Here is a 14,484-nt window from a genome sequence, read left to right as displayed (position 1 = left end):
AGAAACGCGTGGAAATTGCAAAGCTTCCCTGGCCGTCTTCGGACCAAAGCCTGTGTCTGTGTCTGATCAAACCCAAGAGGGTTTGATCTGTGGGTCTTGGCATCCGAAAGGTGTAGGGTCTCGAGCAAGACTTCCCACACTGTCGGAAGGACCCGTCAGAAAACGCACGTAAACGTCGGTGCAGAAAGGTAGAAAAATGACTATGCAAATAAGATCATTTGCAAATGAAAGAATTCCAGATTTTAACTTTTATCCAGCAAACTACAGAGGCATTAAATTCTGATTTTACTAATTCATGATCCTAATAGAGGTTTTTCATAAGGGGAAATTGCATACTCAAATGATGACTCAGATCGCATCTTGGCCTGCAGTTTTGTTTTAGGGAGCTGTTCTTTTTTTTTTTTTTTTTTCCATGCAGACGATATGATTAAAAAGCAAATATTTTAACATAACTTAGTGATCTGAGCTATTACTGAAATGTCCACAGTTTCACTCTTTTTTTTTTTTCTCCTAGATTAAAGAAAACTTTAAAAATCTATTTGCTTTGACATATGACACAATATTTAAGAACTGAAATCATCAATTAAATCACACATCAGAAACATTTCCCTTTGGTAAAAAATATAGTGCTAGACGATGTACACTTTGAAATTGTTGTTAATGTTTAAAATGCAATCTGAAGTGCATATGTTATTTTAAAAAAACCATAAATTACAAATTTTAAAAGTTTAGGAAAAAAAAAAAACCCTAGCAATCATTGCTTAGCAAAAGCATTTGCACAGAAATGTGGATCTTTGGGGTTTGTGGATATGTGTAGCTTTCTAGCATGAAAGCTGAATATGTTAGTCTTTATTTTATTTTTTTCCTGTTTAAAACTGGGTAGATCTAAAGGAAAGAGAGTTCCTTCTGGGTGCTTGTAATAAAGTACCAAACCCGATATGCACATGAAGGGTAGTGAAAGCCTTTTGGATTGTCACTGAAAATAGAAAAGGTGAACGTTGACAAGATTTCAGATTTTTTTTTTTTTTTTTCCTGGGGACTGAGGGAAACTGAAGTTAAAAATAAAGTCCTCGTATGGTCAACATGTTGGAGGAAATTCAAAGACTCTCATAAAATAAACATATTTTAAGAAGTGTTTTGAATTTCACTGTGTAATTTCTGGCCAACAGAAATTACAGTTGTATCTTTGGAGGGACATTATGTCAGATCAATGGTCATTATGTGAAAAAAAAAAAAAACAACTGAAAACTTGATTCCTTAACCCGTTCAGCTATTAAAATGCGAAGATGAAGATGATAGCTTTTCTTTAGATTCGCTACGAGAAAACTTTGCGCCGCTGTGTCGCAATTAGAAAATATTTGGGTTTGATGTTAGAGGAGATATGTAAATTGTTCCTTGAAGAAACACAAGTACAAAGCGTTGCACACTTTGGCAAAGGAATCTCAGCAGTAGTTATTAAAAAATACAACGGTTTATGTCCCCCCCCAAAAAATAAAGGAAATTATCTGAAGCATGTGCATAAGCTAACATACCCCAGCCCAAAGCATGCTGTGAGTTGTTCCTAGACTATATTTAACTGTAACCTTTGGAGTCTTAAAGTCTAAGGAATGAATATCTGTGCTGCCAGGTAACGGTGATGGTGTGCATCTGTGTATACGTACGCACAGACCCAAACACGCGCACGTATGCCCTTGTTTTTCTGCAGCATTATTAAGAAAAGCCGTCCATACTTCACCATGTTGTTACATGTGTCTGTCTGCTGATTATAAAATGTGTTAAACAGTATTTAAAAAACAAAAAAATGCAGAGCTGCGCTTTGATTTATTCAGCGAACAAAACATATGCTCGCTGTTCTGTTCTATGTAATTCATATGATCAATAAAATTTTCTTTAAAAAGAGCAACTTTGGCATTTAGAAGGATTATGCTGCTGAAGGAAAAAAAAAAAATAAATGTTTCACTCTTGCTATATGTAGTCAACCTCAGTGCTCTTGCACCAAAATAACTTTCTCTCTCACTAACGTCTATTTTTATGTATTTATTATTTCTAATCTTCAGGGTCGAAGCTGTATATTGTGGCTGTTACCCGCTGTGTCCCAAAGCCTTGGTGTACCCAGAGATATTCCCAGGTAGCTGCTTTGTTGCATATTCCTTTTGCTGAAACTTAATAACGTGATTCCTGCGAAAGTATAAAGTTTGAGAATAAACTTGAGCAAAAGCAATTGTTTATTTGGCAAGCCAACATGTTAGTGTTAAGGAAAATTTTATGTGTTTTAATACATTAGAAGTAGTTTATATTTGCCATCTGTTCTTTTAAGATAACACAAAAGCAAGTTTTGAAATAGCATTCTTCATTGTTAGCATACACAACCCGTAATGATAGATTTTTGTTAAAAGGTCAGTGATGCTGCAATGGTTTGCAGATTTTTCTGATACACAGAAAAAAAAAAAAAAAAAAAACACCAACCACCAAGGCCTGAAAATCACACCAAATTATTTAAACAATTTAATACTTAATAGTATGCAACTGCAGTACAGGATACACACTAATGTAGTACCAGCTCTTTGAAAAATCTCATCACTAAATGTATCACATATGCATTGTGTTACATTAGAATAATGTATTTTAATCACCCAAAGGAGATGTCTAAACAGCACAACTACACAGTCTTATTTAGCATTAAACATCCTTGTGAGCTGAGGTAACCTTATAAAATCATGCTTAAATAATGTAAAACACGAGGCGGCACAGAGCAATATGCATTTTTAATTAGTAAAGTGACTAATATCGAGTGTGTGCTTTGAGGTTTTTGTTTCATTAAAAATGTATCTGTTTTTCCTGCAGCTGAATATCTGTATTCTACACCTGAACAGCTTTTTAAAAGGCTTCAGAATTTCTGCAAGAGACCAGATATTGTAAGGAAACATCTCTATAAGGTAGTTGTTCAGAATAGTTTGACATGATATAATGCCATATTGAAGTACAAAGGGAAAAAAAAACCTTAAAAAAACAACATTTAATTAACATACTAATGTTTAAAGGAAACATGCTAGGGAGGGATATTAGTCGTTACACTAACAAGGATTAATTAAACTAGATGCCAGTTGTATTAACCTAGGTCTTATGAAATACGTGCACTTAATGCATGCTACATGCTTTTTTTTTTTTAATTTATTGTTTTCTAAAATGACTGTCCTTTACATTTGGACCCAAGAGGCTTATAAAAATGAACCTGAATTAATGCAACTCATTAGTTTAAAAGGAAAATAAAAGAAAGATCCTACAATTATACTAATGAGGATAAGCCTACCTTCCTATCCTAATTTAATCTTCAGTCCTCAAAAAACGCAGGTGACTGGCATCAGGTAAGATTTCTCTGCCTTTCGGAATGATTTGAATTATTTTCGGAATTACGATTATTTTCGCTCTTTGCTTTTTAAGGTATGTTGAACATAAAAAAAAAGTTTCTCGGAAGCCTAATTTACTGGTATTTTTCACGTCCTATTCTTGGCAGTTATTTATGTAGAGAAAGTACAATTTCAGTGGCAGACCTTCCATTCAAGTTTTGATCAAGTATTCAATGCTAGACCGACTTTCACATTTTTAAGAGGTGTATTTATATTGCTAGGAGTCACGCTTTTTTTTTTTTTTTTTAATTACACGATTGTAGATGAAACACTGGATTTTATATTACTCCGGTGAAGAGGTATTACTACGTGACGCTGCATTTAGAAAAATAACTGCTATTTTCTGCACGCTGATGTGTAAACTTAAAGAGTTTTATGACTTTTACAGTCTTGGCTATGCCGTGGGCATGTTGGCTACACATTACCCCTACACGACAAAGGTGTTTCAGGTTGTAAAATACCCTGAATTCAGCTGAAAGTCCTTAAAGGTTTGGGAGTGCATAGAAATACTCCTCGTGTTACCCGTGCAATACAAACGTGGTCTTTTTAGTGTTGCCTGGCTGTCGCCGTCCAGGCACACTGTTAATGAGCAAGTCGAGTAATCTCCTTCTTAATTTGGAGGCTCATGCTGCCTGCAGACCTAACCTCATCTCTCCACCTTCCTCCCTCTGGGGAGCAGAAAGTGTTGGGTCTTGCTGCGTGTCGTCTGCCTCTCTACCCCTTCCCGCACACATGTAGCAGGAGGAGTGAGTGTTTAGCCCATGCCTGACTTTTTTTTTCTGACCTAAAAATAGACATTTACATAATGATACATCAAAGATGATGTTGTTCCTGCAGGAAACAGTTAAACTTCAAGAAAAAAAAGGAGAGAACCAAAAATGCAATTTAACACCCAATTTCAAGCTCATTATCTTTCATTGTCTATTAACTTGGCAATGGTTCAGAAGGTAGCTCATAATAGTTTAAAATGCTGACTGAACACTTCCAGTGTTCAGCATTACTTCTTGAGTCAATAGTATCGTATAGTTATACATGGTGGCTTCAAAGGGAAAAGAGTCCTTAAACGTTTACCTTGACATTTCCCAATGCTTCAAGTTCAGCTAATAGTGGAGTTCACGTGGATCTTCTCTCTGCGTGTGGACCCCCAGCTCCTAAGCACAGCCAAGGTGCACTAAAAATGGAAATAACGGCAGAGCAAATACTGATATAAATAGTATGGGTTTAAAATGTGTGCACGAGCCCCATAAGCAAAACGTTAATTCGCTTGAAGGATTTTTCTTTTTCAAAAGAAAAAAAACCCTTGGAGTCATTTGCAAACAGAAGCTGAAGGTGTTTATCCTACCCCTTGTGCACTAGGAAAAGCCCGTTAGGATCTTCTGAGTGTTTGAACTGAACGTCTGCAACAGGTAGCAGCTGAGCTGGATGGGGGATCGTTTTAAAATGAGTAAAGCAGAGCCTAATCCGGAACCTGTGAGCACCAGAGAAAAGATCCCTGTTGTCTTTAATAAGCTTTGGATCAGCTGGGAGAATACTGTTAGAGTTGTCTCTTTGTACCTACACCCACGTATGCCAAGTCTTCCTTTCGCAAGGAAACTATCCACAAAACCTCCTAGAAAAACACTAACTTAGCTAAGTGCTGTTAATGTCATTATAGCTGGAACGATGCTGCTTTTTAGGGAGCTGAAAAGAGTGAAATCATGAAGGGTACGCGGCACTTTCACTGTATTTTCATTTTTTTTCCAGATCAGTACAATATTATAAATACGACAGTGGAATGGAAAAGGGACCCCAGCACAGTAGTGCATACTAACTAGCTACTTTTCTTTCAGAAACCTTCCTGACATGCTCCCCGCCTGAAGTTCATAAAGTAGCTGTGAAGTCGTGAAAGTAAAAAATGCTTTAAAAGCAAATAGTACTTTACTGGTTGAGGATTCAGCTGCATACATCAGGAAGTAATCATCATCAGAAGTACCTTGGGTTATCCTTTTACATATTGTTGGGGTTTTATTACTAAGGATATCCATAATAATTAAGACAGCGGTCCAATTAAACAGGCAATTTATTCCTTCGGTTGTCCTCGGTGCTTGCGCTGACAAAGTTGGGGGCAAAAGGGAGATAAATGACACCAGGACAGTCAAGTTAGGGAGACGGACCCCTTGAATACCCCCGTGAAAATGCACAGACCAAGACATTAAATTGCAGTACCTTAACTCGACGGAGCAGATTCACCCTGACAGACTTTTGAAGTTGTCCATAATGCCAGCACCTATGAAAACCTTTCCCAATTGATGTATTACTCACCCTGCGTGTTCTCACAGCACCCAGGGCTGGCTCATTTGCATTTCGACATTGCTTTCTACCAATTATTAGCAGAAGATTGAGATGAGTGGAAAGCAAACTTCATTTGTTATCAATTATTTGTTCTGCCCCAGTTTTATAGAACCAAATGTAGCTCTCTGGTTCTGGGGGTTTGTGATTGCCAAAGTAAGCGCCAGAATGAAGCAAGCAACAGCAACAGGGCATCGATTTCCCTCAGAGTACACCCTAGGACCTGTCAGTGTTTGCAAGCTCTCTGTCTAGTAGATTCTAAAATTTAAAAAAGAAAAAAAATATATATATATATATAGGGCAAAGCATTTGTTTCTGCATTATTTTCTTGAAGTTTACCTTTCAGTTCCCTCACTTCAGTTTCTTAATTTAAAACAGCATGTATAAAGAGTATACAGTGGAAAGGGACAAGAAGAGTTGCCAAAAGCCAGGCATGGAAGGAGCTGACAACTTTAAATAATCTCTCCCAGCTCTCCCAGCCCTCCCAGCTGAATGAGTGCTGGTTGACATGCTGTCAGCTTCAGTTCCTACAGAAAAATCCTACTCTCACTCATGCTTGTTTAACGGAGAAAAGAATTTGGCCCACTTTCTGACATTCATCTTCTCATTTCCATCACACTACAGAAGCTCACCTGCCTATGAAAAGACACATGGCGTGATTTTTTTTTTTTTTCTTTCTTACACCACTGTAGAAGGAAGTCTGCTGAATTCAAAGGGATTAAACTGCTGTAAAATCAAATTAAGATCCCAGTTAGACCGTAGACATCTGAATTGTTTCCAGTCTCAGGATTTGGCTGTATAGGGCAGTTCTAACAAAACTTTCTTTTTTTTTTTTTTCCTTCCCTTTTTGCTCTGGTTTGTGATAGAGCAGTATCTTTGGTATTTCAGGAAAACACATAGAAGGGAAAAACCGCTCCTGATCCAGCTTTAATATTTAGGCACAGCTAGGAAAGCAGCAGGAGGCATTCTCAGCCTAAGATATGGGGCACTGGACACATGAATATGTGGGGGAGCCTCATGCCAGATGTCCCATCAGCCACTCAGCCCTGTTGCAAGGAGCAGTAGTTGTTCATAGTTCTTGTACAGGCTGTGTAAGAGCCAGGGACAATGCCTCTTGCCCTTACCCCTACCCACTCCCCAGCAAAACTCCACGACAAATTTTGTTTTTCCATAAGGATGCTGCCACTCTGGATCAGCACGCCATGTGTTGAATACTGTGGTTTCGATAGTGGTGAGCATCAGAGATTTGGGAGAAGGCTGCCAAAGGCAGAAATAGGGTATTAGAAGTCTTCTCCTTGTCTTTTAGCGTTAGAGATTGGTCCTAACCCTGGACTGGGAGCTTTTATTATCTTTCATAATCTTCTTCTAGTATTAAGTATTGCAGGGCTGTACATAACAGTTCTCCCTTTGACATTCAGGCCCTTGGAAACTCCTGTTCTTGTCTTTCATGTCCTTGAGAAATATGAAAGAGGTTCATCATATATTTACCGATGAAGTTAAAAGCATTTCCTCCAGTTGGCTCAGGGTTCCCCCCTCCTTCCATTTCATTGAGTGTCTTCTTGTTCTGGAGTCGGTCACTTGGAAGCAGAAGCTCCCCCTTCATCTTTCCTACACCATTTATTATTTTATAAACATTTGTCAAACCCTTACGGTGTCCAGTCTTCTCAGCCTCTCTTTGTGAATGTTAATTCTGTGTTTATATTCTTACTGCCCGTCACTCGAACCGTTCTGATGCTTGAGAGCTGGTTTTGTGCTGCTGTTACCATTAGCTGATGGAGTATTCCAAACCATGCCATGAGTTTATGGGATGTGTTGTACTCTGATCATTTTCAACCTGTTCCCTTATGGAGCCAAACATACTGTTTACTTTTTAACGGTGAAAGTATATTGAGCAGATGTTTGTTTACAGTGTTCTCCAGATCTTTTGTCCTGAGCTGATAAAGTTAATTTAGAGCTCTATAGGATGTGCAAATAGTACAAAGATTTCCAGCAGAGCATGTTTGCAGAGAAAAAAAGAAGGCATTCTATTGAATTTCTGCTTCTGCCTGGTTAGCATTAGGTGCAGGTCAGAAGGAGGTTGGAAGCACAAGTGGGAAACTTATATTTGCCTCTTGAGATGCTCCGTTTCCAGGGAGCATAATTTTAAGATGGTTTCAGAGATGGTCTAGATCTGCTTCTCAGAGGGAAGGTTACAGCAGCCTGGGAACTCTGGAGCGCAGCATACTGCGTCCGTGCTCTCCCGTCTCTGTGTCAGTTAAGCACGGGATCCTAAGTAAAATATATATGACATAAGGATTTCTTATGTGAAATAAAACTTTGGTTACTCATTTAGAACATAGAATCATAGAGGAATTTAGGAGGGGACCTCTGGAGGTCATCTGGTCAGCCTCTGCTCAGAGCAGGACCAGCTTCAAAATAAGGTTGGGTTTAAGTTGCTGAGGGTCGCATCCAGGTTCGACTGAAGTCCCGAACATTTTTCATTCCCATACATGCCGCTGATGCAGATGAAATCCAGCTAGCTTAGGAGGTTTGCACAGGTGGGAAGATCTGCTGGACTGTGGGGACACAATTTAAGCATTTTGGGTCAACTTTAGGTCTTCGAGCAGCATGTGGAACTGGAAGAGGCTGCGGTAGAGTGAGGTGTGCTAGCTGTTGTGGATCCTCACTGTGAAAGGAGTGAGCTAGCAGGTAGGCTGTTGAAGTTGCCTGCTGGCTCATTCTGGGATCCAGCCATGCATATATAGACATAATATATGTCTGTGCAGACATATATATAAGTATGGACATATATATATATATATATATGTATATATGTATGCATCCTGCACCTGAACTCCTCCCAGGGTTTACCTTGCTCTCGGCCCTCTGAGGTGTGTATCTAGGAGATCTCAGCTCTCGGAATATATTGGTTTATAGCTCGTAGCAGTTGGCTGCACTTGTAGAGCAGGAAGAAAGCGTTCATTAAGCAAGCAGTTGTGTGTGCTTCATTCAGCATAAACACCAGGACTTTGAACTTCTTATTATAACAGTATTAGATCGCTTCCACTTTAGTTTTAGAAATTAAATGAAAGCTGTCAGATGAACCGCAGCTGCTGCAAAATGGTAGCTGGAGAACTGGGTCAAAGGAAATGTGATGGACTTGGAAAGAAAAGTTGCCAAAATGATGAAAACTTTTCAAATTGCCTTGAGAACGACACCCTGAAACTGTCTTCCTACTATTGTAGTTGTTCATTCTGTTCTGAACCACCCTATGCAAGGTACCCACCAGGGTGTCTTGCATTGATTCACATCGAACACTTGATGAGTTTTTTTGTTTAAAGACAGAAAGAATGAATGGAGTGTCAAAAGGCTGATATATGAAACTTTAGAACAGGCCAGTTTAGGGAAATACGCCACTGAGAAGTATTATATAGCTCTGTCTCAGGCCTGACAGTGCAACCAGTCCATGTAAACCAACGCTGTCTTGGTGGTGGTTTCCAAAGGTGCTTGGAATTTGAAAGTGGAGCTCCAAAAGTCATTGCTACAAGCTGCTTCCCACCTTGATTCTTCCCCAGTACTCACAGAGCAAAGGAGCTGGGTCACAGAGTAAAGCGGACCCGATACAAATTGGCTCTGTAAATCACTCTGCTGTCTTTGCCTGCCAAATCCCAGGGTTTTTTCTGAATAATAGTCATAACTTCTCAATTTTTAAAAAAGTGCATTAAATGTATGCCAAATGAGTACTGTCTGCTTGAACTCCAGCTGTCCTGAAACAGCAGGTCTGAATGAATGGATGGGTAAACAGTCCTTACTCCATTCTAAAGGTTAACTCTGAAGTCTACTGATGGCAGAGTAGCTATTAATTGCTTCAGTTCTGATCTTAGGACACAAGAAACAAGTTGATTGTTTCTTAAAAGATATTGTACTGCTACTACATCTTGTTATGCTGCCTGTTCTTCATGGGGAGATCTTGCTTTGTGTGGAAACTTTGCTTCTTTTGATCTCTGCATATCTAGGAACTGTTGACTGAATCATGATGCCGTTAAAAAATGAATGCTCAGACCTTTGCAGAGTTATCACTCAAAAAAAAAAAAAAAAGGACTTGAATTTATTCTCTCCAAGGTTACTCCAAAATAAAGCCCAGAAGCCAGACCAACGATGGTCAAGCAGGAGAATTAGGCCCTTGCTCCTGCTGGTTTGTGGTTCTGCCGTGTCTGAGGGTGTGAGGGGCAGGGCGGTCCCCGCAGGTGTTCAGTCTTTGGCGTGTCCACCAAGACCACCAGTAATGCAGACAGACGTTTGATGATGCTCATCCAGGAGCAAATAACCTGGGGCTGCCGACCAGCTTACCTGTCTTTCAAAAAAAAAAACCCCAAAATATCCAAATAATGCTGCGTAAGCATTTCCTGACCAACTCGCTTCCACCCCTCCTGAAATCCCGGGTGCTGCAGAGCGTTTCGGCAGAGAGCCACGCTCCTTCCCGCGCGAGAGACGTCCCTTTTGTGTCCCAGCATCTAACGCGGCTTCGTGTGCTTTTCTCTTCTGCTTCCTCGTAGGGCGAGACGGCTGGGTTTTCTTGGGCAGCGCTCGGCGGTAAATTCAGGTCTCTGCTCGCAGCAGAACCGAGGGAAGATTTGTGACAGATGGGGCTAAGTCACAAACTTGCAGCCTCAGGCAGAATTGTGGAAGTTTCCAGAGTGTGCCCATATTTACCTGATCAGAGAGAAAAGAAAATCTGCAGAGGAAGCCGAGCCTGGCTGCTTGTCATAGCTGACACAGAGCCATCTGCCACAAACCTGTGGCGGCTTCAGATCTCCAATCCCTGCCACCACCCCAGCTCAAATTAAATACAGATTCTTAGAGACGTTATGATGGTTACACATGTCCTCGGCATCACATGCAGGAGACTGTTCAAAAAAAATATGTGGCCTGTTGTGTAACCGCACTCATGTATCCCATATGTGGTGCCACATTGAATTTCCGGTTGAATCTGTTTTTATCCTTTGTACTGGATGACATGGTGCCTGAATTCTTTCTTTTCGCCGACACGATGGCAGCCAAGCTGCAGCTTCAAACGCTCACACTTGGCTGAGTTTCTACCTAGGTTGCCAGGTTATCATTGGAGCCTTATTGTGTCCTCAAAGGGCCACAGGGCCTGAAAGGAGGATCCGAATGCTGCCGGACTAATTGGGCAGCCATCTCCGGGTTGTTTGGAGGCAAAGGGCTGCTTTAGCACGTTTGTTTTTTTTTGTTTTTTTTTTTTCCCCAAAAATTAATGACTCTCTGGCACAGGGGTTTTTAAGTGAAGGTATTAATAAGGGGTCTGGCAGGTAATCCCATGATTCGTGGAGTTACATTTGCATTTAATTAATCTTAAAGAAAGCTGAAAGATAAACAGCTGTAATTCAAACTAGCATGGGAAATATGCTACATGGTGCCATCTATCCGATAAAATGAAAGCCGAGACACTTGTTTTATTTCTCTCAAGGATGGAGAACAAACAGATAACAGTCAAAATACTTCCAATAAAAACCAGTAGTTTAAATGTAACGGCAGTTCATCAAGAATCTTTGCATCCAGTTACAGTCTTTTAAAGATAAATCACTTATGATTCCAGCAGTCAAGCTGCTATATTTGTTGATGTAAAATGTTTTGAAGATGTAGATTGTACAATAAATTTTTAATAAAGTGCCCACTGCAATTTTTAATTAGCATATCTCATTCATGTATAAGTGTGTACATCTATCTGTATGTTTATCACTATGCATATCCTTGTGTCAGAGTCAATGAATGCAATTGTGTCTTTATCTGATGAAGTAGAATCTGTTTTGCAAGTGATAATAAAACGTTACGACAATTCCAAGATTTTCAACCCTGCTCTGGGAAGAAGGAAGAGGAGGACTCTTGGTAAGGCGTTACCACGTGAAGCCTGGTAAGACCTCTCTTTGTGGACAGCTATGGTTTGAGCTTCCCTTGTGTCAGGCAGGGTAGCTCCGAGCTCCATCCACAGCAGGTGAAAGGCACGGGCAGGTTTCCCTCCACACACGTCTTTGTGCCTTTTGACGCCATCAAGATGCTAAACCATCCTTTTTCAGTGCAAGAGAGAGCACGTGGTACCTCTCTGAAATTCCTCCTTTAAGCAAGCAAAAAAACCCAGTGGAGATCCAATGGTAAGTGTCTTGATATTTTCCTAGCTCTGCAAAGTTGTCACTTTGCAGTAATCATCTGTCTTGTGTGCTGGTTTCTCCTCATTTTTTACTCAGCCAAAGGCCAGCGTGAGTCTAGGTGTTCCAACATGGTTGCTTAGAGTGTTCTTCTCAAGGGGGCATGTGTAGGTGTGGTGACCATATGGGTAGAGCCAAGTAACGGGCCTGCCTTGCACTTCTTAACGCAGAGTATCGGGGATGTTCACTAATGTTATCACACTTCGTACCAGTGAGACCAAATTAGGAATTTGTTTTTTTCTTTACTGACAGGGAAACTGAGGCATGGTCCAGTGAAAGCGAACGGGTTCAACTTTCACAGTGAGCCATTCTCCGCTCTAACGTCACGCTAGGGCTTGCGGTGAGCAGGGTGGGGACACCAAAGCGCTCTGGTTTTGAGTTGGAGGTCCCTGCTGTCCTCGGCACACACTCTGATCCGGCCCATGACCGAGGGAGGTCTCGCCCAGCTCCTTGGCAAGGTGGTGCTCTGCCTTGGTTTACTTACTGATGAGTGACACTTGAACCGTACCCAGCTCAGCCTGGTAAGCGAGGCTTCACCTCGTCGGAAAATTTTTCCCTCCGCGTTGCGAACCCTTGCGAGGAACGTTTTATAATAGCAGCACTGTGAGAACTTTAATTGCAGGGTAATAAATAGCAGTGCTGCATTATCTTCTGATATTTCTTAGTGAAGATACAGAGCTGCTCAAGAGCGAGGGTGAAAATGTCCTTACTGCATCTCCCAGGACCTTCAGGTCGGCCTCATGTCAAGGGCCACCCTGGCCTGTTTTGGGGTCCTCAGTCAAGAGGGCGAGGTAGAACTTGCAGGTAGTCGGAGGTGATATTTCCCCCCGAGGTAATCTTTTCCCCCCCTCTGCCCAGCAGCCTGCTGTAGCCTGAAAGAACCTGAGGAGTTTTGCCTCGCAGTTTCTGAAGATCAAACGAGACAGCCGCTCCGCGCTGCTTCATTTAGAGCCTTCACTTCAAAAGGTCAGAGAGACAAATTGGGATCTGGGTCCCATTGTTCCTACACACATGAGTAAGCGGTGAATGCAGAGACCTAATCTTACGAGTAAAATGACAGAATTAGCCCTTGTCTTACTTTCATAATTGATGTTTCACCTGCGTTGACACAGCATCTGCCAGCGCTTTGGTACAAGTTTTGGGAAGGAGTTAAAGCCGGGTGGGTTTTCCCGGCTCCTGCCAGACTCACCAGGCAACGCTCCGACCAGACAGCTCCTTGCCTTCCGCATCAATAACAGGCCAGCACCTAATCCTACAATCCTTTTGTCTTAGTATTTGAGATCACAGGAAACACAGGTTTATTCCATATGAGAATTGTCTTTTCCCATATAATAGAAAAGAAAATCCTAAAATAACTAGGGAATTTTGTAGCAAGCCATTGCCAGCATTCCCAGCCCCGCTCCGGTCGTGCTGCAGGCACTGTGAGGAGCCGGGGTCCAAACGCCTTCCATCCGGGTTTGCAGCATCGAGACCTCTGACTTAGCTCAAAGCTGTTCTGAATTAGAGGCTAGATTTTTCTAATTGCCTTTTTAAAGACTGAGCCAGCAGTTCATTAGAAATCGCGGAGCAAATTCTGCTTCTCTATTACACCAATATAAATCTTGAATGAATTTATATCGGGATAACTGGGAGGGTAGAATGTACCTCCCATATTGTTCCTCAGATTATTAAAAGTTAAAGGGCCTTGAAAATTAAATTCACCTTTCCCTGTTCAAGCTGTTTACTCTTTTGTTTTTCATTCCAGTACGGACAGTTGAAATGAATTAGCCGGTCTCATTTCTGTTCATAGTCACTTTTAAGTTTGGTTCTCATGTACTAGCCCAAGACTAGTTTGTGTGGAAAAGACTGGAGGGCATTTTCTTTCAAACAAATTGTTTTCATGGGAATAATTTCCTAGAGAATTATATTAAAACCTTTCCATGAATCCTTGATTTTGAAAAAAATATTTTCCCTCATATATATACATATATATATATATATATATATATATATATCTCCCCTTGATTTGGGGGACTTTGCAATTCTTTATTTGTGAATATAAATGAGCACCTTAATGAAAGTCCTTGAGAATTTTACCCTCTAATAGGCTAACCTTACTTAACTGAAACACTTCTTAAACGGTTCAGTCTGGTAAGCGAGGCTTTGTCTTGCAGGAAAATTTTGCCTCTGAGTTATGAACCCTTGCAAATAAGGTTTTATAATAGAAACACTGTCAGAACTTTAATTATAGGGTAATAAATAGCAATCCTGCATTATCTTCTGGTATTTCTTTACATTCTTAGCGAATATACACAGCTGTTGCTGGAAACTGATAAGTGCTATATAACTGTGGTACAACTTTGCACCCACCCTCCGTGGAAGCAGTGGCGGCGGCAGCAGCGAGCGTTTAGCGGGGAGGAGGCAGCGGGATGCGGGAGCGCAGGGATGCGGGATGCGGGAGCGCCGGGATGTGGGAGCGCAGGGATGCGGGGGCCAGCGAGGCGGCCGCGGCAGCGCAGGGATGCAGGAGCCCAGCGATGCGGCCGCAGGAGTGCAGGGATGCGGGA

The 14,484-nt window shown here is 41.1% G+C and overlaps 1 protein-coding gene across 10 annotated transcripts in view; it reads left to right on the top strand.

Annotated features, from left to right (window-relative positions):
* Positions 1–11,422, top strand: part of GTDC1 (glycosyltransferase like domain containing 1) — a 179,458-nt gene extending 168,036 nt beyond the window's left edge. For 9 of the 10 annotated variants that reach the window (XM_026852565.1, XM_026852562.1, XM_026852557.1 and 6 more), the window contains 3 exons: positions 2,058–2,128; positions 2,845–2,936; positions 10,271–11,422. In XM_026852565.1, coding sequence (XP_026708366.1) covers positions 2,058–2,128; positions 2,845–2,936; positions 10,271–10,354 — 247 coding nt within the window. In that variant the 3' untranslated portion in view covers positions 10,355–11,422. Of the gene's footprint in view, positions 1–2,057; positions 2,129–2,844; positions 2,937–10,270 lie in introns of those variants that run through there. The other variant, XR_003398783.1, reaches the window with a different exon arrangement.
* Positions 11,423–14,484: the final 3,062 nt, after the last annotated feature.

The sequence above is a fragment of the Athene cunicularia genome (assembly GCF_003259725.1).
Source record: "Athene cunicularia isolate RWA chromosome 7 unlocalized genomic scaffold, athCun1 chr7_part1, whole genome shotgun sequence".
NCBI classification, from domain to species: Eukaryota; Metazoa; Chordata; class Aves; order Strigiformes; family Strigidae; genus Athene; species Athene cunicularia.
Note: the sequence above shows the minus strand (reverse complement) of the source record. Positions and strands in the feature narration are given on the sequence as shown.